The sequence below is a fragment of the Rattus norvegicus genome, chromosome 13 (assembly GCF_021556685.1).
Source record: "Rattus norvegicus strain SHRSP/BbbUtx chromosome 13, alternate assembly SHRSP_T2T, whole genome shotgun sequence".
Lineage (NCBI taxonomy): Eukaryota > Metazoa > Chordata > Mammalia > Rodentia > Muridae > Rattus > Rattus norvegicus.
The window spans coordinates 91,348,215-91,369,925 of NC_141546.1; the positions used below are offsets into that span (position 1 = coordinate 91,348,215).

Sequence of the window (21,711 nt, forward strand, 5' to 3'; positions counted from 1 at the left end):
ATGCAAAAGAAAAGGGCGCGGCCTGCAACCGGTCTCTTGGCAACGGGCTCAGGCCGCTAAACTGCCGGAGAGGCGCCCGAGCGCATCGCCCTCTGGGAAGCGTAGTATAGCTGGAAGGCTCTTAGCACTCTCGAGGCTACAAGCCTTGAACCTAAGAACTACAATTCCCGACGTTCACCATGAGGGCCAGGGGGTAGGAAGAGCCCCCAGCAGCCCCGTGCGAGGTTCCTGTCTCCCTAGTGACAGCAGCTACAGGAAGCAGGCAGGCATCCCCCAACCCCCAACGCTAGGCCTGTCCTCGGAGGGGTGCACTGGACACTTTCCATCATAACTCCCATCTCTGACCCCATGGCGAAGTCCCCAGGGAACTCTACCCTGGAGGACAGTCTGGGGCAATACCAACGGAGTCTCCGGGGTGAGTTGCTCCGAATCTCGATGCTTAGGAGCTCCTAGGTACCATGGGCAATATTGGGTTTTTTTCCAGACACTTTCCATGAGCACTACCCAGGCTGAGGAGGACGAAGACGGATATTGCACTGATCTTATGGATCAAATCTTTTAGTTTTGCTTCTAGGATTAAGTAGCACTGTTACCTCTGATTCTTGTGGTTACCTGACCCAACAAGGAACCTAAATCTTGATTTAGGTGTCTTATCAACCAGTGCCAGCACAAACTCATGGGCAGCTCCATGTCACTTCTACCCTGTTGCCATACTGTTGCTGTTAAATCCAATAAATTTCTTATTTATAAATTTTACACACGTAGATTTTGGTTGTAGTACAGCAGGTCTGATGTATAAAACAAGAAACAAAACACTAACAGTTATTTGAAATAATACAATACTAATCTATCTACACTATTTTCTTGTAGCTAAGCATTTGAAACTTTATCTTACTAATGATCCCATTTTACCTGTCAGGAAACCAAAGCTCAGAGAGGTTGAGTTGTAGGCCAAAACTCACACCTCTTGTTGGTAGTGGCAAAGGCAGGTATTGAATTCAGGCCTATCCACCTTCAAAGCCTATGCCTTTCTTATTAATCAAGTCACAATTCCTATAGTTGAAGCCTGTTTTACTTAATTTCAGGTTTTCTGAGCAAAGTACCAGAAGAATGATTATCTGGCAAAGTCATACAGCTAGCTGGCTCTGTTCTTTCAACAACGTGAGCAACCTCTGGAAACCTGAGACTTTGTTTAGTGAATTTATAATGTCAACTACATCATAGTTATTATGGAGAACAAATGAACAAGACAAATAATGAACACAAAACTGATTTATTTATTTATTAACGATTTAAAAAAATCGTTAATCCGTAGCAAGAAATGCATGCCAGGGGCTTAGAATGAGGCTCAGTATTAGAGTGCTTGCCTGGCATGTGGAAAAGAAGGAAAGAGATGGGCAAGTAAATGTGGGACCTAGAAAGTAAAAATTTGATGAAAGACTTTATTCTACAGGTGATGACGTACTTTTTCCTGTTCTGCATTTTCATAAGCCCTATATGCTATGCCCAACAGTTAAAATACTGAATCATTTATAACCTGGATTACTCCACAAATAATAACTGAACGTCTGATTTGAGTTAGTCTCACTAGGTGAGGAATGGGCCGCAAATCTCTATGGCGTGGAGTCTTTGAATTAATGGGGTAGACCAGAAGCAAAGCAATTACAGATCACTGTGGTTTAAAATAAAGGTGGTAACCAATGTTCCACACACAAATGCTTACTAAATGTTAGCTGCTAACATTTGCTTCCTGTTAAGCTTAAGTTTTTTTTTTTTTCCTTTGAGAAGACTGGAAGGTTTATCTCCTTATGACTTTGTAGGCTAATGTTTGTCATCTGGATCTCTTGGTGGTGTTACAGATTGTTCGCATGTTAGCATCCCCAGTGTTCAAACCATAAGATGGTGGAATTAAATGTAATCCTCTTCCCACTGAAATTTCAAGAGTTGGTGGATTCCAGAGTAACTGCTTCTAACCTTTTTGTTGGAATCAAGAAAAACTCTGTGCTCGATAATATAAATGGTTATAATTTTTTTTTAGATTGGTTAAGTTTTTCTGTTTGTTGTTGTGGGTGGGTGATTGGTTGGTTGGTTGGTTGGGTTTTTTGAATCTAGTTCTTCTGTGACAAAATTTTGGGCTTTTATTTAACTATGGGGGGAGTGCTGTTTAATATTAATCATTTTGATGTAGTCACATGATTGATCTGACTAGAGCAATGGAATGAAGGAATGATAGACAAGTAACATCAAGCTGGGATGGAGTGGGCTGTGGTCTCAGCAGCGGCGGTCTGGAAATTCGACCTCAGTAGGGAGTTTCTATAGGGAAACCGTCTGGTGCTGTAGTCATCCGGGATGAGGAAGCTGTGGTCTGTAGTTTCTGCACGTACTGGTTCCTGCCATGTTTTGACCAGGGGAAGCCTTGCTATTCTCCAGAGCCTGATCTGCGGAAGGCCTTGCCATTCCGATGGGTCTGAGGCACCGGGTCCTTGACAAGGCTTCACTCATGACAACAATATACACTCACTCAGGACTTCATTTCCTCCCACACATTAGGGCATTATTTAATATTAGCCACTTTGATATAATCATAGGGCTAACTTCAAACTAATTTTATAGAAGTGGGTGTAGCTTGATGGAGTAGTGCTTGCTTAGTTGGGCCTGGAGTTCAATCCTCAGCACCATAAAAAACAAATCTTATAGTGTTATGTGTAACAGTGCTGCTGCCATTGCATCCAGTAATTATAACATTAAGTTCTAATTAAGATACTTTTAAAATTTATAATTGACATGATAACTATTTAAGGTCAAAACATTTGACCAATGGCAAATAAGGGGTATAGAAAAAGAAAACATTTGAAAAACTTATTATTTTAACAATGATTCAAGAAGTAGAACTCGAATTCCTCCTGGATTTCAGGATGTATTGTTTCTTAATTTAACGACTTACTTGTGCTTCTTAGCATATGCAATGGTATTGAGAAGGAGGCAACAAAACAGGGTTAATCCTGACCTTGAGCATAGTCAAGTATCCCTTACCACTTTAAGAGAGAATAAGTCCTTTAAAGTGAACTTCCGTTTTTAAGAGGTCAAACTGTGGTGAATATGACACCATTTGTTATTTCAAGAGTGCCCAGTATTTAAGAATTGTGTTATAAAATGCCCTCCTTAGTTTATGCATGCTGGGAGAATAGTAAAGTGTTGGTATTTCTTCCTATTTATCCCTGAGATTTTAAACTAAGTGGACGTTCACTAACTGCTATCATCCCTCACTTTTATGAAATAGCCACAGGAGCATTCAACTTCCATCATTCTCAAAGGGAGCGTATCGCTGGTGGCCTGCGAGCCGCAGCTCAATCTGGGACCAGGAGGGGTTTGGAAGGCCTCTTAGCGGGTGACCAAGGGTTTATTTACTGGACGTTTTAGGTGTTAACACATATGAGCATGCACTTTCAGTATTAAAAAGGACAGAGATCACAAGGTAATGGGTTATCTGTCCCTACTAACAGAGCCATGCACCCTCCAATCCGGACATCCTGGGCTGTGGATGTAGCTTAGCAGTGGTGCGTTTATTACCTGACCATATGATTCCTATCCCCCTCTGGCTGAGTGGGTATAGCATTCACACAATGTCCTTGTGCTTTGACAGAAACACATTCTCTTTTATGTGCACTCCGTATGCAGTTCTCCCCTTTCCCTTCACAACATTGGTTTTTCAGCCTGTGGATGGAATCTCTGGAGAACATGACAGAGTCAGGAGAGAATGTATGACTAGGTGGCAGATCATGGAACTTCCTCTCGATGTGCTGATTAGTGTCTGTGTGACCTTGGACCAGTTAATAAGTTGGATTTGGATTTCTGTTTCCTCATCTGTAAAATTAAAAGCTTGAACTAGATGTGAGAATTATTGCCTGTGGGAGCCAAAATGGCAAAGTGTGTAAGGGACTTAGTGAAAGACACCAGGAAAAGAACAGGAGTATGGGCACACGGTACCTTGTGTTTTTTACTTCCTCCTGGCTTCCTTCTCCCTGGTTTTTCCTGTTCTTCTGCTCTTTATCTAAGAAGAAAGCCATGCACAAGCCTCCCTAAAAGCTGAGATTCCCCTCTGTCTCTTCAGGTGCCAGTGCCCTTTTCTTGCTCCCAGTCAGACTACAAGAAGGATGAGGATTGTGCTTGTGCCCTGTGAAACTGAAAAGAAGTTAACTGGTGCCTTCAAAGAAGGGGCTGTGGCAAGATCACCAGTCTTGAAGGTCCTTCCTTCTGTGTTTGATGTATAGGAAAAAGCTGGAGATAGTGTTGATGGTGGTTGATGGTTCACATACTTAGATGTGAACGGCACATCTCTCTAGATCCTACTAGGGAAGGCTTCATATCTGAGGAAGGGTTGTGTAATAGTACTACTAACAGAGTACTGCCAGCTAGCAGTGATGTCATCTGGACCTTTGGCCTACTTAAGAACACATGTTTATCTTTGGGGAAAGTTACTCCTTTTCTCAGATTTACTTACAAAACTTACATTTCTTCTTTTCTATTTCCATAAATATTTTCTTGATTTTTCTATTCATTATTTGCCATGTGTTATTTGTATTTATATGTCTGTAGGTACACACATAGCACACACAGACACGCACACACATATCCATATGCAAGCGGTTTGCGAGACTGTAACAAGTATGAACATTTTTGTTTGTATATTAATATTGTTTTTAGTACTTTTAGCTTTTATCATTCTTTTTGTTTTTGTTTTTAAACTAAAATGAAAGTCAAAAAGCAAGGTGTGATGAAATAGACCATTCCAGTGCTGAGGAGGCTGAGGTAGGAGGATTTCTCATTCAAGGCTACTAAGGTGTCTTAGTCAGGGTTTCTATTCCTGCACAAGCATCATGACCAAGAAGCAAGTTGGGGAGGAAAGGGTTTATTCAGCTTACACTTCCACATTGCTGTTCATCACCAAAGGAAGTCAGGACTGGAAGATCAGGAAGCAGGAGCTGATGCAGAGGCCATGGAGGGATGTTACTTACTGGCTTGCTTCCCCTGGCTTCCTCAGCTTGCTTTCTTATAAAACCCAAGAGCACCAGCCCAGGGATGGCACCACCCACAATGGGCTGAGTCCTCCCCCCTTGATCACTAGTTGAGAAAATGCCTTACAGCTGGGTCTCATCAAGGCATTTCCACAACTGAGGCTCCTTTTCTATGATAACTCCAGCTTGTGTCAAGTTGACGCACAAAACTAACTAGTACATAAGGGTAGTTGAAAACAATTTAAAAACAAAATCCCAACTTTCTTTTTCCTCCTCTACTGAGGCAAAATAGGTAAGAGATGAGATTTAACAGCAAACAAAGGATGTTCAACAGTAGTTGCCCTACAACAGACAGATAGGGTGTTCACACTAGTCACTCTGAGAACAGACCGAAGGGTATTCATAGAGTCAGCCCTGAAACCATAACCGTTTCCAATGTGTTATAAAATTATAACACATTTATTGTGTTCCTGGAAAGAAGACGACAAGCTATTGGGAAAAGGAGAAAAATCATATTCTATCTTGGTGTCTTTAAAGATTTGAACTTCAGTGACATTACCTGCTTATGACAAAGTTGTCACATGAGTCCAAGCCCTGGTGATTAAGCCCATGAAAGGTTTGAAGGAGCAGACTTAGAGCTGATACTGTGTCAGGCTTTGGTTATACTCTGTGCTAGCAGCATAGTAACAGCAGCATGTTACTGTCAGTGCTGTTGCCCGCCTCTCAGAGGACGGCTACTGTGGCCGTGTAATAGTGTGGTATGTGTGGTAGGTTTAACACTTCCCGTGGGAGTAACTCAAGACTCAGCAGGAGCTAATTTGCTGCATCCATCTCAACCAGTGCTTCACAACGAGGGACAATTTGTCTGGCAAGCAAACATTTAGTAATATTTACAGACACAGTTGCCATCACAATTGAGGCTAGAAAGGAATGATACCGGCATCTCATGAGTAGAAGCCAGGGGCGGTGACAAAGAAGCACAGTCCAGTTCCTAAGACAAAGTTATCAGGTCTGAAGCAGTAATGGTACTGTGTTCAGAAACATTGATGTAGCCATTGCAAGGCTTTGCAAGAGACTCAAGAAAGAGTAATTACAATTATGAATATAGATTGTGTTGTATGGTGACTCTATCCCAAATCTCTGCCAGCCCAGCAGGAATTAATCCTCGGTTGGTAAAAGGTGCATTACTCTGCCAAACTGGTGCCAGTGAGGTGCCAGGTGCATGCCACAGGATGGCATACCAGTCCCGGACTGTCCACATCACACCTGTCCTTGATAATCCTCCAGCCCCTCTTTCTTACACGAATCACACTGCTGTTGAGGTTGTCTTTCCACTGATGTCCTCCGCTCCAGCACGTTTCCAGCCATTAGAGTTAGGATCACAGTTTTGTTGAAACGTTTTATTTCTGTAAAGTTTTATTAGCCATGTTCACTATTGTGCTGTCTGCTTACAGACTTAGCCCTGTCCAACTTTGGATGAGGCTGTTTGTCTCATGATTTTGCTACCTGCTAGTTCCCCAGTAAACCATGACAGCTGTCTTCAAAACTGGGCTGTGGTCCAGTCAAGCATATACAGACACCTTTTTCTTGTCTTCTGGTCTCTCTCTCTCTCTCTCTCTCTGTCTCTCTCTCTCTCTCTGTCTCTCTCTCTCTCTCTCTCTCTCTCTCTCTCTCTCTCTCTCTCGTCTTTCTCTTGCTTGTCTGCCTAGTCTAAGCTTATGTGAGGGGTTTCAGGGCCTCTCATATCTCAGGCTAGAAAATGTTCCATTACAGATTTTCTCAGAGACAGCTGGGCACTTTTCAGGATGAGTCCCCACCCCTGACACCAGGACATTTCTCTTTCATGTCTCCTAGGCAGATGGGAAACATAGAAATTAATAATTGATTAGATGAACGTAGATTAATGTAGATGTTGATCTTAACGCTGAGGGACACATGTGTTTTGTTCAAAAACATGCTAATTTCACCCTAGCTGAGGAGTTCTTGTCCTGTGGCTGGTTTGGGGTGGGGGTGGGGTGGGGGTAGTGGTCCTTCTTCAGTGGTGTTGGTAAGTTGTCATGTTCCTAAATCCACACCTATACTCGTGCAGGCAATCCCGATTAAACTCGTGGGTTTAGAAAGCAACAACAAAATAAACCACATTTAAATAGGAGAGGGCATTTGGGGGAGGGCCTAGAGGGAGTGGGAGTTGGTAAGGGAGAGTAGTAGATGCTGAATGTGATCAAAGACATTAAATACCTGCACATAATCCCAGAGTTTAATGCTACCTTTTAAAAAGTTAACGTTTCTGAAGAGAGGCTCGGTGGTGAGCCAGGGGTTAAAACGCAGGGAGAGGAGAGGTGGACTGGGGTGAGTAAGACACACTTTGAATTCCATCTTCAGCTTAAAAACCTTTCAGGAGCGCATCGCACTGACGGATGTTCAGATAATGGACTGCAGAAATGATGTTCGCTTGCATTCATATTCATGGGAGCTGCCGAGGCGTTTATATCCATAGTTAAGTTCATATCCAGCCTGCAGTTGGTGCTGGAGAGAAGACATCAGAAAGCGTCCTGAAGTAGGTGCGTGTCCTCAGAGGCAGAGGAAGGGCTATTCCTCTGGCTCTCGGTTAGATAGAACTGTTGCCATGAGCAGCGGGCAGGAAATGATAAAGAACCCTCCTGTCTAGTCCGTTTGCTTAGTGTGCACCCAGCGAGCTGCAGCTGGTGAGTGCATGACGGGCGGCTCCGCTGCCTTGGCTCCAGTTAGCGTCGTGGCATTTCATCTGTCTTGAATCGTCTTAATCTATCCCCCAGGATTCAGTCAGCTTGTCATGCTGCTGTCGGGAACTGAAACCATTAGAGTGCTTCAAGATGTTATGCATAAACGATTATAAAATGTCATTTAACTTGATCTCACTTTTAGGATTTAGTTCTTGCCAAGATTCCTTCTCTGACCCTTATAACTACTGCCTGAGTACTTGCAAAAACAAAACGGTAAACCAAAATTCACTTTTAGAGGGAGGCTAATTGTTGAGCTCAGTGTCTAGTAATTTCATGTATTATTTTTGACGCAAATTTAGTGTGCAATGTTGGTGTGGCTCTGAAAGACTGAATAAGTGTTAGAAACAGGATTAAAGGGGTCGCTGCAAGTTGCCCTACAGGCTAAGGATGTCTTTGCCCAGCATCCCATAGGCCCAGGGTTCAATCCCCAGCCCTACAAAATAAATATATAAAACGGAAACCCAGCCATTATTGTAATCCCGTGGTAGAACTGTGCCTACATGGACTTGCTGTTGTGCATTTTTTTTCACGTAAGATTTCCCTGTTCTCCTAATATAACTTTTTGGTTTTTAATCAGAGTAGGTATAAATAAATAATTATCTTTGTCTTAGAAATGAAGTAATTCGATAGCTCTGTGGAGCATGTGTTCAATGTTAGTCAGACCCTTCATGTCCTTTCTAATGGATGCTATAAACCCAAGTGCTTTATTTATAGAGTTAAGGGCATAGATCTAAATGTCTGAACTGCTTTGCATGTCACAGAACACTTTAGTTTTCCTTTTCCATTGACAAGTCTGTTGAGAAAATACTGAGTTTTTAAAAACTGTTGCTACTCTTTGTAATGCTAAAAGAGGACTGCATCAATTCTGGACTTTTTAAAATCAGAGTGAGTAAGAAGGGACCTTGCCTGGCTGTCAGTCAGCACCAGGTTTGTGTTTACAGGAAGATCTGTGTGGAGATCAGACCAGTATGGAGATAACAGTGGTGCTACAGTCACCGTGAGGACAACCAACCAGAAGGGCTGGTTCTTTTTAGTGTTATCCATGTAGAGGATGAGTTTCTGTAAGGAAAGTAACCATATTGCACATTTCGTAACAGGAAGTATTAAGTACTATGGTTGTTAAATGTGATTCTAAACTTAAACATTGGAGAGAATGAAGAACATATGTTCATCAAGTGTGTTTCCATAGATGACTGGTAATGATAATTAACAGTCTGACTTTGTGTGTGTCGTGTGTATTTGCTATGAGGTGTGTTTATGTGCTTATGCTTGTGTGTGCGCATATGGAGGAAGGGGATGGTCTTGAGTGTCTTTCCTTGATTGCTCTCTTTATCTTTTGAGGAGATATAAGCTGAAATTGATAGATCCACAGACTGACAGACCAAAGAGCCTCAGTCATCCACCTGTTCCAGCCTCACCAACCATGGGGTTCCATGTGTGCTCTGAACATGCAGCTTTTTACACAGGTTTTGGGGTCCGAATCCAGACCCTCATACTTTGCAGAGCAAGCACTTCACTAACTAAATTTTCTTCACAGCTTCATTTTAGTGCCATTTATAGGTCTCTGGAATCTTTTGGAGGCTACACTGAGCAGTTAGGTTGAAGACAGGTAGAGTAGAGGAGCCCCTAGCAGTCTCAGAGCCTATCCTCTTCCCCTGGTTTCTTTATGTGTCTCTCCAACAGGGAGGCCGGCTCTTAAGTAATCATTCGAGACAGAGAAAGTAAAACCTGCTGACCCTTGTAAAGAAGAGATCTAACTGTTACTGCAGCCTGCTAATGCAAATTTAGGCCTGTGAGGAAGTGCAGTGTGACCCTGAGGCTATTTTTAGACATGAGCTCTCATAACAGTGTACCTTAAAGCATTCGATCATAGATAGCTTATGTCACTGTGTGCTGGTTGGTTTGTTTCTACTCTAGGGGTGGTCATTTCTGCTAATCTGTGTGTGAGATGTAGTCAGCCAGGACTGCACAGTCCGGGTTGCCACTGTGAGAACCCAGCTGTCCAACTATTGATCAGAACTAGGTCAGGCATCTTGAATTCTTTTGGTGGGCTGGAATATGGAGTCGTAGGGATGTAGAGAAAATGAGGCTTCCCTAGGCCAGAGCTTGGAGTGACTGAGTTTCCTGAATGGTTCTGTCTGCTCACCTCTCTGTCATATCTCTAGGTATGACAGGCAAATCTCAAGCACCAAGGGGAAGGAAGGAACCTCCTCAAGCCAGTGATTATCTGGGCAAAAAGGGAGCTCTGCTCTTCAGTCCTCCTTGTTGATTGTGTCACATGCACTGAATGTTCATAGTGACCGGAACAGGGACTGGAGAGATCTCCCCGTCTAAATTCTAACTGGATTTCATCTTCTCTTACCTCCTCTGTTATATTCCTTAGCTAGCTGAAGCTAGAATTCTGCTTTGTCCCATAAGGTTTCCCCTAAATCGAACACATCTTTTGATGGTGCCCTGTTGGCCAAGGATGTGGGCGATTGCCACCACTTTATTGGCCCTGACTCTCATCAGGCTTTTGTTGCAGAACGTGCCAATAGAAGCATTCACCAATTGAAATGTGCCCTGAGAGAAGTCGATGCCACCATAGAGGAAGATGCACTGGATCCTTCCACCAGCATTAACGTAGAAAATGTGGACACAGGGGTGGCCTGGCATGAACTGCAGCACAGCCATGCTGGTGAGTGTGGCTGTCAGAGCGTGGCACAAAGTGGACTCTCCCAACTCTGCAGACCTCAGTCCACCTAGTGCCCACTCTAAGTTTCTCTTGCTGTGTACCGAAAGAGTGGTAAAGTTCCTTTACTCAGCTTTCTTCTTTTGCCTTCCAAAATCCTATAGACTGAAGTCCAAAATCTTAGGATGGATTAACAATATTTTTCTAACTTTACAGTATTTCCTAACATACTTCTCCTGTCATATTTCTCCCATGCTGTCTTCTTAGCCATCCCTTTCACAAGTGTCACCTGAACCATCTGTCTTAGAAAGATGCCATCTCTTAGCAACCCCTGATCTATACCTTTATACCTGCAAAGCCTTGTGACTGAAACTTCTGACATCTTTCCACTCTCTCCTGCCTGCTGAACTCCTGTTCATGGCTCTGTTAGCACCTATGTGAAAGCAAGCATGGATCGGGCTCCCTGTCCTGGAAGCCTTATGTGCAGCTCTAGATTTAAATTAAAAGCTTATATCTACTGGTGTCTTAGTAGGGGTTCTACTGCTGTGAACAGCACTATGACCAATAAAGGACAACATTTAATTGGGGCTGGCTTACAGGCTCAGAGGTTCAGTCCATTATCATCAGGCAGAAGCATGGCAGTGTCCAGGCAAGGCATGGTGCAGGCAGAGCTGAGTGTTCAACATCATTTTCTGAGGACAGCTAGTGGAAGACTGATTTCCAGGCAGCTAGGATGAGAGTCTTAAAGCCCACACCCACAGTGACACATCCACTCCAACAAGGCCATACCCACTCCAACAAGGCCATACCTCCAAATAGTACCACTCCCTGGAACAGGCATATTCAAACCATGACACCTGGTATAACTGTTTTGCTTATTAAATTTTTACTCAAGTTTTTAATGTTTTCTTTGTATCCCCAGCCAATATCAAAGTTCTTCTTGCCTAATAGAAGTTTAAGCAATGTTTGCTGGGCTGATGTTTAGTGATGTTAGTCTACATTGTATCACTATAACAACATCTGAGATAAACAAACCTATAAAGAATAAGTTTGTCTTTTTGAGACAGGGCCTCTGTATGAGTCCCTGGATGGCCAGGAACCCTCTTTGTAGACAAGGTGGTCATCCCCCTGCCTGTGTCTCCCAAGTCATGATATTACTGGAGTCTATCAGCACACCTTAGCAGTTTGTTTTGGCTCACGGTTTTGCACATGTCAGCCCATTATGGATTGGCCTTGCTTCTTTGGGGATGTGATGCGTGGTCTTTGAGGGACATTCATAACCTAAGGTGTGCATACCCTGTGAATCTCAGCCAGGTCGGTAAGTCCATTGCTTCTCCCTGCAGTCAATCAGCTGAAGGCTTTGTTGCGACAACAAACAAGTACAGAAAATGAGACATCTCCACGAAGACGAAAGTTGTCCCCTTCGGTGAGTGTCCCTGTGAAGCCTGGCACAAGGCCCGGCTTCCTCGCTGTGCTTTATTCCCTGTGTCAGGTCATGCATGCTGCACGCATCCAGATGACAGCCATGGTAATTTTAGAGACACGTTCTTCCACCTCTGACCGTTTGAAGGAATCTTGATATTTTTAATTTATCTTTTCCTTCAAAAATGTGGGCAAGAGAACAGCTTGATAAATGTAATTTGCAACAGTTAGCAAATATATAAAAGCAACAGTCAATACAAAGGCCTGATGTTTTAGTAATATTTTTTAGAAGTTTGTATCTATATTTGATCATTTTAGAAGTTACTAATTGTAATTTTAGGCCTGCTCCCTTGCAATGCTGTTTTATTTAGTGCTATAATTAGTGAGAAATTATGCAGCGTTTCTCTGAAATCATATACACTTTGAAGAGTTCGTTAATAGTTTGGATATCTATGTATTCAACTTAAAAAATGTAGATAAACGGCCCATTTCAATAGTGTGTGGCTTTACTGTTATGATCCCACGTGCTTCTAACGTGGTGTATTGACTTACGAGAGTGTATTTAGTGGTAGAGTCTGAAATGGTAGTGACTTCTGGTTAGCACACCTCATAGTATGTATAAGTATGTGCAGGTTCCCACATATGATATGTACTCCTGTAAATAGACCTGTACATTTGTAAAGCAGCCACTCTGTGTGTAGTAAAGAACCTTCCTACTTACCTGATCCAGTAGGTGCCAGCACTCAGCTTATTCTTCCAAGCTGATAAGCACGTGTGAATATCCCACAGCTCTCGAAGCTCCCTCCAATTGACTTGAAAGGTCTCCGTTCACCTCGTGCTCTTCAGAACATTCTAGGAACCAAAAGTCAGCAGTAGTAAATGCACTGAGTGATAAAATGTGTTATTATAAAATTATAATCAATAGCTATAAATATTGAATATGTAAGTGAAGTGTATTTCTGTAAGAATTAAGCATAAAAGTATGTGCTTGGAAGGATGGAGTGCTCCTGTGAGGGTGCCATTATGACACTGTGTGTGAGTCAGGGCAAGCCATTTGTTTCTAGACTGCAGCATGCAGGCTTTACATTCAGTTGTTGTGGGAACAGGACCAGGAAATGGGGAAGAATCAGGAGCCCACAAAGATTCCAGCATCAGGGTGCAGCTCTAAATTTATTGGCTTTTTTTTTTTTTCCGGAGCTGGGGACCGAACCCAGGGCCTTGCGGTTGCTAGGCAAGCGCTCTACCACTGAGCTAAATCCCCAACCCCAACTTTATTGTTTAGTACATAAGCTTACGTGCAGTTTTTCAGCCCATTAGGGTATGGTTATGTATTCAAGAACAAATTGGGGCCCAGCATGTGTTGTTTACCTGGCTCTGTCTGTCTGTCCTTGGGCCTGTAGGGGAGGGGCCAAGGATGGGAAGAGTGAGGACAGGGGAAGCAACCTCCACCTGGCTTTGCTTGGAGCCATCACAGATCACCTGTAGGGTTGATCAGGACACTTGAGGAATTGCAGAAGCCTATGGTGTTTCTCTCTGCCACCCTTGTTCCTCCACCAGGTTTATTTCCACATCCCCCACAAGTTGTTACACGTACTGGAATCGTGAGGAGGCCACTGCTACTATGATATGTTAATGTTTATGTCATACTTCATGGATATAAAGAAGTCTAAATATATCATTTCTCTTATGATTGCAAACATTTCAGGACTCAGGCCCAGTGTTCTTTGAGCAAACCTGTGACATAACTATGTGGACCTAGGCCTAGACTATGATTTTGACCTAGTTCAGATTGATTCTTTTATACCCAGCCCAGATCTTGGTACAGAAAATACTTTAGCCAGGAATAATACTCTGCCAAAGCTATAAAAATCAACTGACTGGGGAAGAAAAGATCTTTTTGCAAGCCTTCCTGTCAGGCTGACTGGTTGACTCTCATTTCCCTTTTCCTGATTTTATCTTCCTTAAAAACCAACAGCAGTAGAACTTCTTCTGAAATGTCTCCTTGGGCTACATAGTGCAGCTTGTGTGTCTTCTTTAGGGAGCAGCCTTAGAGGATGTGTGCCCCAGAATGCATAATTCTGAATTGCTGCTAGACATGTTTACCCCTCCAGTCCTCCATGCCTCTGCACCTAAAAAAAAATCCATTCAGTAACAACCACCACCAACTGAAAGCCCAGACTCCAGCCTTCCTAATGTGACCTTTGAAACAGAATTTTGCTTCCCTGGTGTGCATTTGACTTCTGAAGTCTTTTCCTTGGTGAGCTGATGTGAATTTCAGGGGACACTCTTCTTCTGTGGCGCCATTCCTGAATGGGCTGCCGTGTTGTTAAGTAGTTAAGCAAGTGGCCCCTCCCAAGCCAGTTATAGTACCCTGCTCTGAAAAAGGAATCCATGGCTCTAATAACTCTGTTACTTTCTGTCTTTCAAAAATAATATTCATGTCTTATACTTGTGCAGTTTATAGACTAGAGAAATAAATACTCTGCATGCACCGTGATCTAGCATTCCACAGTCTAGTCTTGGCTTATGCCACACCAGCACTAAATTGCATGTAGAAAGGATAACCAGATGATTCTCTGTGAAATCTGCAGCTGATTAATTCGTCTTTTCTATTGTAGCGGCCCTCAGATTGTGAGGATGGTAGCTTGCCTACCATGCACAACCTTGTTCCTATCATTAACGACCAGTCTCAGTATATTCACCATTTGGAAGCAGAAGTCAAGTTCTGCAAGGTAAGTTGCTCATCAGGACCTCAATGTCTATCAGTCATACCTTGTATAGAAGTTTGCTGTTCTTATTAGGACCCCAATGTATGTTAGTCATGCCTTTTAGAGAAGTCTGCAATTCTGAGTTTTCATGTTTACTGTGATCCACTGAAAGTAACTATTCTTATGTGGCACTGTCCTTTCTGCCTTTTCTGACTGGTTAGTCGCTCAGAGGTTTTGTTATTTGCTGTTGAAGTTGGTGTTAATGCTGTACATGGTGTGCATGGTACTAAGGAATAGTAACTAGGTAAAGTAGCTGTGCTGCTTTGTTTTTGTCGACTTCACACAAAACAGAGCCCTCTAGGAAGAGGGAAACCCAGTTGAGCAAGTGCCTCCATCAAATTGACTTGTGAGTATGTCTGTAGGGCATTTTCTTATCACTGCTTGATATGGGAGGGTCCAGTCCACTGTGGGCAGTGCTATGCCTTGTAAAAGAAAGCAAGCCAAGTGAATCATAAAAATCAAGTCAGGAAGTAGGTCCTGTGTGGCTCTGCTCTAGTTCCTGCTTCCAGGCTCCTGCCCCAAGTTCCTGTCCTGACTTCCTTCAGTGATGGACTGTAGTTAGGATGTATAAGCTAAGTAAACCCTTTCCTCCCCCAAGTTGCTTATGGTGTTTCTCACATAACAGAGGCCTAACTAGAACTGGCTTCTACTGTGAGGCTTTATGGTTTTATGACTAGAAGTTAGGTTCCTTTTACTGCTTTTATTATAGATACCAGGCTAAATTTTCTTCTGTGGTCTTGGAATCATGTGCTGTCTTCAGGGTTCCTTAGAGAGTCTTTGAAAGAATTTCTGTAGGTTGAATTTCTCCTTGTCATAGAGGAGACAAGGTACTGTTCGATCCTGTGAGTCCCTTTCACATTTTACTGAGCCCATAAAGGTTTTCATAAAGCCAGTGTCGATAGGTCCTTGAAAGTGTTTCTGCCCAAGTAAGGCCTTGTTATAGAGGACACAGGTTTTGGGCATATTTCACTACCTTCCCTTCCTGGATGAGTGGGTATATTTCTAATTTTTACCATGAGTACTTGGTAGCCATGTGATTAAAACTCTTGAAGGGTCCTAGAGCTTTGAATCGATTATCATTTGGATTTTCCTCCCTAAGTGCTGGCTTCTGCAGAGGCTTCTTAAAGGTTTCTGTTCCAGTGTTGTAGTTCTGAGCATGTTTTCTCTGACGAAGGGGCACAGCTTTCTCTGTGACTTCATTTCTTAGGTGGTCTGAGAAGGATTTTTATTTTCAGATTGTTCAGGTTTTTATTAGAGAGATTGGGATGGTGCCTCCAAGCTTAGTTAACACATCAGACTGAGAACTAGACTTCTAAAACTTATTTTCCCATCACAACATTTAATTACAGGGTTTTCCTCCTAACACAGGAAAAAGGAATCTGCATTGACGTAAGAGCTTTTGATTATAGTAGTGAGGAATAGTAGGACAAACACTCGTACATCTGTATTTTTGAGACTTTTTTGTTTTCAGAAAGATGCCACTCAGTAGCTATTAAAGTTGTGACTTTCTTAGTTCCTTCTATTACATGTTGCTAGGCCAATGATATAGATGTAAGTAAAAGTGCTCAAACTTTATACCAGTCTGCGTCGTTTGTAGTTCTTCTGGGTACCGGGTGGTAAACACTGCATATTGAGTGCCTTGGCACCCTCCCTCCGTTTAGTCCCTACACATTATTGACATTTAGTCATTGGCAGGGCTTTACTCACTCTTCAGCCTCGTATTGAAGGCATCTCTTAGAGAAACTTCTAAATAAGACTTTCCTCTAGTCTTTGATTCCTTGTATAAACAAAATAATAGCACATTGTGATATGGCCGCCAGCAGACTTCATCTATCTATCTATCTATCTATCTATCTATCTATCTATCTATCTATCTATCTAGTAACCCAAATCCTAGATAATATTACCTAGGGCTGGGTTTCCTTTCTTACCTTAATATAATTGTTGTACATCAGGAATTTGATGGTGTTAAGTCTTTCATAATTTATTTCTTGTTGGATTCCAAGTAATTAATAAACATCAATGTTGCTTAAAAGCTTTTCTGTTTTGATTTCTGCTTTTTATAGGATGAATTATCCAGCATGAAAAATAGGGTGCAAGTAGTTGTACTTGAGAATGAAAGGCTCCAGCAAGAACTGAAATCTCAAAGACAGGAGGAGACCCTGAGGGAGCAAACACTTCTAGATATGTCTGTGAGTGGTGTTGACAACCATAATATTTTAATTTGAATGTTTCTTTCTACCCTTTCTCCCAGCTTTTCAACTGTGTCCAACCTTTTGACGTAATATTGTTGTATACAAAGTTCATACTCAAGAACTATGAAGTTGAGTTGTAAAGAAAAAAATACTACAAGCAAACAAACTCATGGTATTTTTAAATAAGTGGATGATTTTGTGTTGGGCTACATTGCATTCATAGCTATTCTGGGGTGCATATGGCCCATGATCCATAGTTTGGACATACTTGTTCCATCTCTCCTTGAGGTTTGGTGAGAATGCCATGCTCAAATTTGCATGGTGCGTTAATAATTAAACTCAGCTGTGGTGGAATGGGTCTTCAGGGGATAGAACCCAGGCTGGAGGTCTCCCCACCCCCAGTCTTCTCTGAGCATGCATTTCCGCCTTTCCATACGGAAAGAGGAACCTGTAAGCCCCGCGCAGAATGTGTTATGTAGGAGGAACTGTGTGAATCCAGGTCAGCGTCTTCCCCAGAGCCGCTGACTTTCTCTACGTTTCTCTTGAGCTCTAAGATCTTAGCTCAGTGAGCAGCACTGTGTAGTAGGAAGGACCCCGGCTGTGAGTCTGAGAGTCAAGATTCTGTCCTGAGTCTCTGAAGTTTGGTTTAATCAGCCTTGCTCATAGTGATTAGTTCCTTTATTGGTGATTGAGAAGCTTTACCCTTGTCAGGGTCTGAGATTTTTCTGGTCTAGTTGTATCTTAGGAAGATAAGCCTCAAGTTGCCTCTTGCCTCTAGTATCATTGGCCCAGACTTTGAAGAATGGAGCAAATGGTCTTTAGACTCTGTAGAGACCATTTAGACTCTGTAGAGACCAAAGACCCTAGAAGGTAGCCAAATTCTCCCTTCTATGGGACAGTTTGATGCTTACTGGTTGCAGCTTACTTTGTTGCGGTGTTTCTAGACATAGGTGCCATTAGTGAATCAGTTCTATGAAGAAGAGTATGTGAGAGTCTTGAAGATGTACTTATGTATCATCTGGTTTTTGTTTTGTAGCTTGCTTCCCCCAGCCTGACCCAGCATTTCCTTTCTAGCCCTTGAGGTAGGGGTGTGTGTGTGTGTGTGTGTGTGTGTGTGTGTGTGTGTGTGTGTGTATTCCCACGGATGGGTAGTTTTCAGTTTGTTTTCTGTGAAGACATTTACATTTGTAACAAGTTACTCCTTGATATATAATTATTTTGAAGCTTTATGTGATTGCTAATATTGGTGTTAGACATTCAACCTTAGTGCTTATAATTTCGATGTCAAATTGAAAAAAAAAACACCCAATAGAAAGTACTTGGAAATAGCTCCTTTAAAAATACAGTCTTATGCTTGTCTTATAAATATATAATCACTTAGCAGTGAGTCAATTATTCATCATCTTCAATATTTATACAGTGGCAAAGAAGTGGGAGAAGAGGAAGTGAAATGAGAGAGGAAATCAGGCAGCGAGTGAGTAAGAGGTTGGGGGAGTGAGCAGGGAAGGAAGCAATGGTCACAGCACATCTGCCTTGCAGTCCCAGCAAAGACGATTTGCCAAAGGGAAACTACAGTCCTAACTGTAGGCAAAGTTCAGAGAGGCTGTGCTGTCGATCTTACTCAGCCACATGCAGTGAAAGGGATGCAAGCCCTAAAATGACTGTTGTAGGAATGCTAGCCAGCCCTGCTAGCCTCCTGTGGTACAGCCCTGCTAGCCTCCTGTGGGATCCACTTTTATCAAACAGTTGTGCTTGCAGTCTCCTTGGGCAGGTAAACAGGTCTTTCACCAATACATCATACTGTGTTGGAATTAATATGAATAAACCTTTTTAGCATATCTTAAGGGTTGGTAAGTTGGGGATATTGTCTTTCTCAAGGAAGAGTAGGCTTTTTTAGTGACTCAGATATTCATACTAAGTCTCAGCAGTGCTATAGGTTCATTTGAACTTAGGTTTTCCAGTGTCCCAATGTCCTCTTCTGTAAATGACTGAAATAAGTATATAGTAATAACTATCACTTGTCCTGACTGCCTGGGTTGGTGTTAGGCATTGTATCAAGCTTGCTATTTTTCTTGTATTATTTCAGTTTTACAATAGCTATACAAGTGTTATTATTTGCAATTCAGAGGAGAAAGTTAAAATAGTAGTTAAGTAACTGGTACACTGTCACAGAGCTATAAAATGGTAAAGCAAGGGCTGAAGCCCAGAGACTGTCTTGACGCCTTGAACCCAGTTACCTAAGCTTAAGTTTTGTTGCCTGTCTGTATAAATTAATAAGAAATGCTCACATTAAACCAAACCATATTGCCCAGAGGTTTCTCCCAGAGAAGAGAGAATTCTGTTTCTCAGTTCTATCTCTGCACTTGCAGGCTAGCCCCCAAAATTTGGAATTTCTGGGCTGGATGATGACCTAGATGTTATAAAGGAATGGTAACAGTATTTTATTAAAACTAAAACTATTCACAGTGGGCATCATTCATCTTTTAAAATCATAGTTTAATCCCCAGGAAAGTCTCCTGTCAGAAAAGCTTTCTCTGTAGATAATAATAATATTAAAGTATGTTACTTATTAGCGATTTTGGCACTGTCTCAAAGATCTAGGATAGGATTTATAGGCAGAACACTTCTGAGTCATCATCATTTTCTGTGCTAATATTTCCTGACAACAAGTGAATAAGAAGTTTTCAATTATTTTAAGGATTTAAAAAAATTGGTTAAATACTATTCAAGGTTTTAAAAGCTATCTGTAGAGGACAAGCACTTATTTATAAAGAATAATAATATTTTATATCATGGGCCTGCTATCTGTGGTCTATATGCATTACCCAGTTTCTCTAGAGGAAATTGTACCTCATCCTTGATAGATTTCAGAAGCAACTGAATATGAGCAGATCTTGTAAGACACAACCTTACTTACACAGTAGCTTGCAGACGTGTTGGCCTGGCACCTGGATTCATTCCCTTGCCTCCTCTTCTCACCACCCTCTACTTTACCTCTGTTAATTGTAACTTTAATTTTCAAACCTTATTTTTTGTTGCCCTGGAGTTATCTGTATTTTTATGCTAATTCCACTGCCCCAAGGACATCTGCCTAGTCACTTACTCAGCACTCAGATGACTTCACCAGAACCTTCTCCCCATTGAACTTGTAAAGTACAGGTGAGGGCAGGTACAGGATAGAAGGAGGCCTGTCATTGGATGAGAAGGAAGGATGGGCGGGAGAAAAGTTTGAAGGAAGAGGAGGAGACTGGAACGGAAAGAGGGAGAGACAGAGGAGGAGAGAGAGAGTAGCCGGTAGATAACATGGCAGGTGATGTTAAGATTCCGCTCTGTGTATTTACAGGTTGTTATTAATGTTCTTAAAGGATGGATGGTACTGGGCTTTGTATGCTTAGGTGGGCAATTTTATCTTATCAATTGGGTCAAAGGTTATTGTGTTGTATGTTCTTTCATGTGTAGATTTAAGTGTAATGGAGTGTGGGGCAGCTTGTCTGAGCCACCATGGAGTTGGGATGTGTGTTTTTGGCATGGAAACCTGCCTTGGGAACTAGATAGGTAGAGACATTGCTGACGGCTCAGAGAGAGGCCTTCGGCAGTGTGATATGGGATGGAGCAGAGCAGGTGAGACGCTTTGCTGACTGAGAATAAAGATATCCAGCAGACATCTTGGGGCACCGCTGTGCTGGGCCTAGTAGGGGATAAAAGACAGCATTTTTATTTTTTATATTTTTACAACAATTTTTAATGATGGTTCTTAAATGCTTTAACCTCCCTTTTAGCCCACCACCCACCAGAGGTAGTGCTAAAGAAAGGATACGGGAGAGTGGACCTGTTTAGAAAGGTTCTTTGGAAGCAACTCCCTTCTGTGCTGTCTGGAAATCGGCCGTTGAGTTCAGTTCACAGGTCAGCAGCAGCAGCTCTGTCCACTTGCAAACACCTCACAGACACAGCAGCAGTCCAGGGCGGTAGAGTGGGGATAGCAGCACGAATCAGCAGTGGTGGCACCACCTAGCAGAGACAGCCAGGGCTTAGCCTTAAGTCAGCAGGAGGGACCTGGAGAAATGCCTGAGAAGTTCCTGGCTGTGCCTCTCTCTATGATCAGCAAAGATGGGAGACCGTGACACTGTTGCACAACTAGCTCTGTAAGCAAGCCAAGCTCAGCCTCTATCACTGACTGTCAAGTCCGATTTATTCCCTCATACATCACGCGTCCTCTGCGTGTCTTGCCTCAGCACTCGTGTCTGTCTCAGCTGACATCACTCTGCCAATCAGCCCAAGTCCTCGGAAGCAGTAAGAAGCCATAGCAGACCGCTGGAAGGTTTTTTGTTTTTGTTTTTGTTTTTTTTTTGTTTTTTGTTTTTTTGTTTTTTTTTGTTTTTTTTTTTTTTTTTTTTTTTTGGTGCATTTCTTTCTGTGGTGTCCTGACAAAATGCAGCTCAACTACGCAATGTGAGATAGACCAACACATGTGTGGTTAGCAAAGAATCCTTCATCACGCATCCTTTCAAGTGCTTGTTTTAGCAGAACATCCTCTCTCCTGTGTCTGCTTCAATGAAATGTTCCTTCACAAGTCGGCCTTAGCCGTTCACATCTGTGTCCACTTTAACAATGTTCCTTCACATGTTTGCCTCAGCAAATTACCATCCAACCGACTCTCCAAAGAACCTTAAGTTTCTACTTTAGTTACTAGTGATGGCAGACTGTCTGTGAAGGCTCCTGCAGGTGGAGGCTGCCTCTTCATGGAAAGGGTTGTTTGTTTGTTTGTTTGTTTGTTTTGTTTGTTTATTTTGATCTAAATGACAAACTAGGACAAAAACTTTTCCAGAAACTAATTGGAATTTCTGATTGTTCTCAACATCCAAAATCCTCTCTCCTGTG

At 42.3% G+C, this 21,711-nt stretch overlaps 1 protein-coding gene and 1 long non-coding RNA gene across 23 annotated transcripts in view; one reads left to right on the forward strand and one right to left on the reverse strand.

Moving 5' to 3' along the window:
- The window catches only part of Sdccag8 (SHH signaling and ciliogenesis regulator SDCCAG8), a 250,441-nt gene that overhangs the window by 274 nt on the left and 228,456 nt on the right, over window positions 1–21,711 (forward strand). For 10 of the 22 annotated variants that reach the window (XR_015635229.1, XR_015635227.1, XR_015635228.1 and 7 more), the window contains exons 1-5: window positions 218–415; window positions 10,302–10,454; window positions 11,792–11,874; window positions 14,489–14,602; window positions 16,705–16,830. Coding sequence is in view for 17 of the 22 variants with exons in the window: in XM_087581025.1 (XP_087437151.1) it covers window positions 349–415; window positions 10,302–10,454; window positions 11,792–11,874; window positions 14,489–14,602; window positions 16,705–16,830 (543 nt within the window). In the remaining 5 variants the exon portion in view is untranslated. Of the gene's footprint in view, window positions 1–217; window positions 416–7,413; window positions 7,577–10,288; window positions 10,455–11,791; window positions 11,875–14,488; window positions 14,603–16,704; window positions 16,831–21,711 lie in introns of those variants that run through there. The other 12 variants (XR_015635230.1, XR_015635231.1, XM_087581036.1 and 9 more) reach the window with 4 other exon arrangements.
- Window positions 6,650–11,316, reverse strand: LOC148001830 (uncharacterized). Its single transcript, XR_015636194.1, has 2 exons — window positions 11,046–11,316; window positions 6,650–7,843 (listed from the first exon to the last, which is right to left on the reverse strand). It is a non-coding gene; the product is annotated as an uncharacterized LOC148001830 (long non-coding RNA).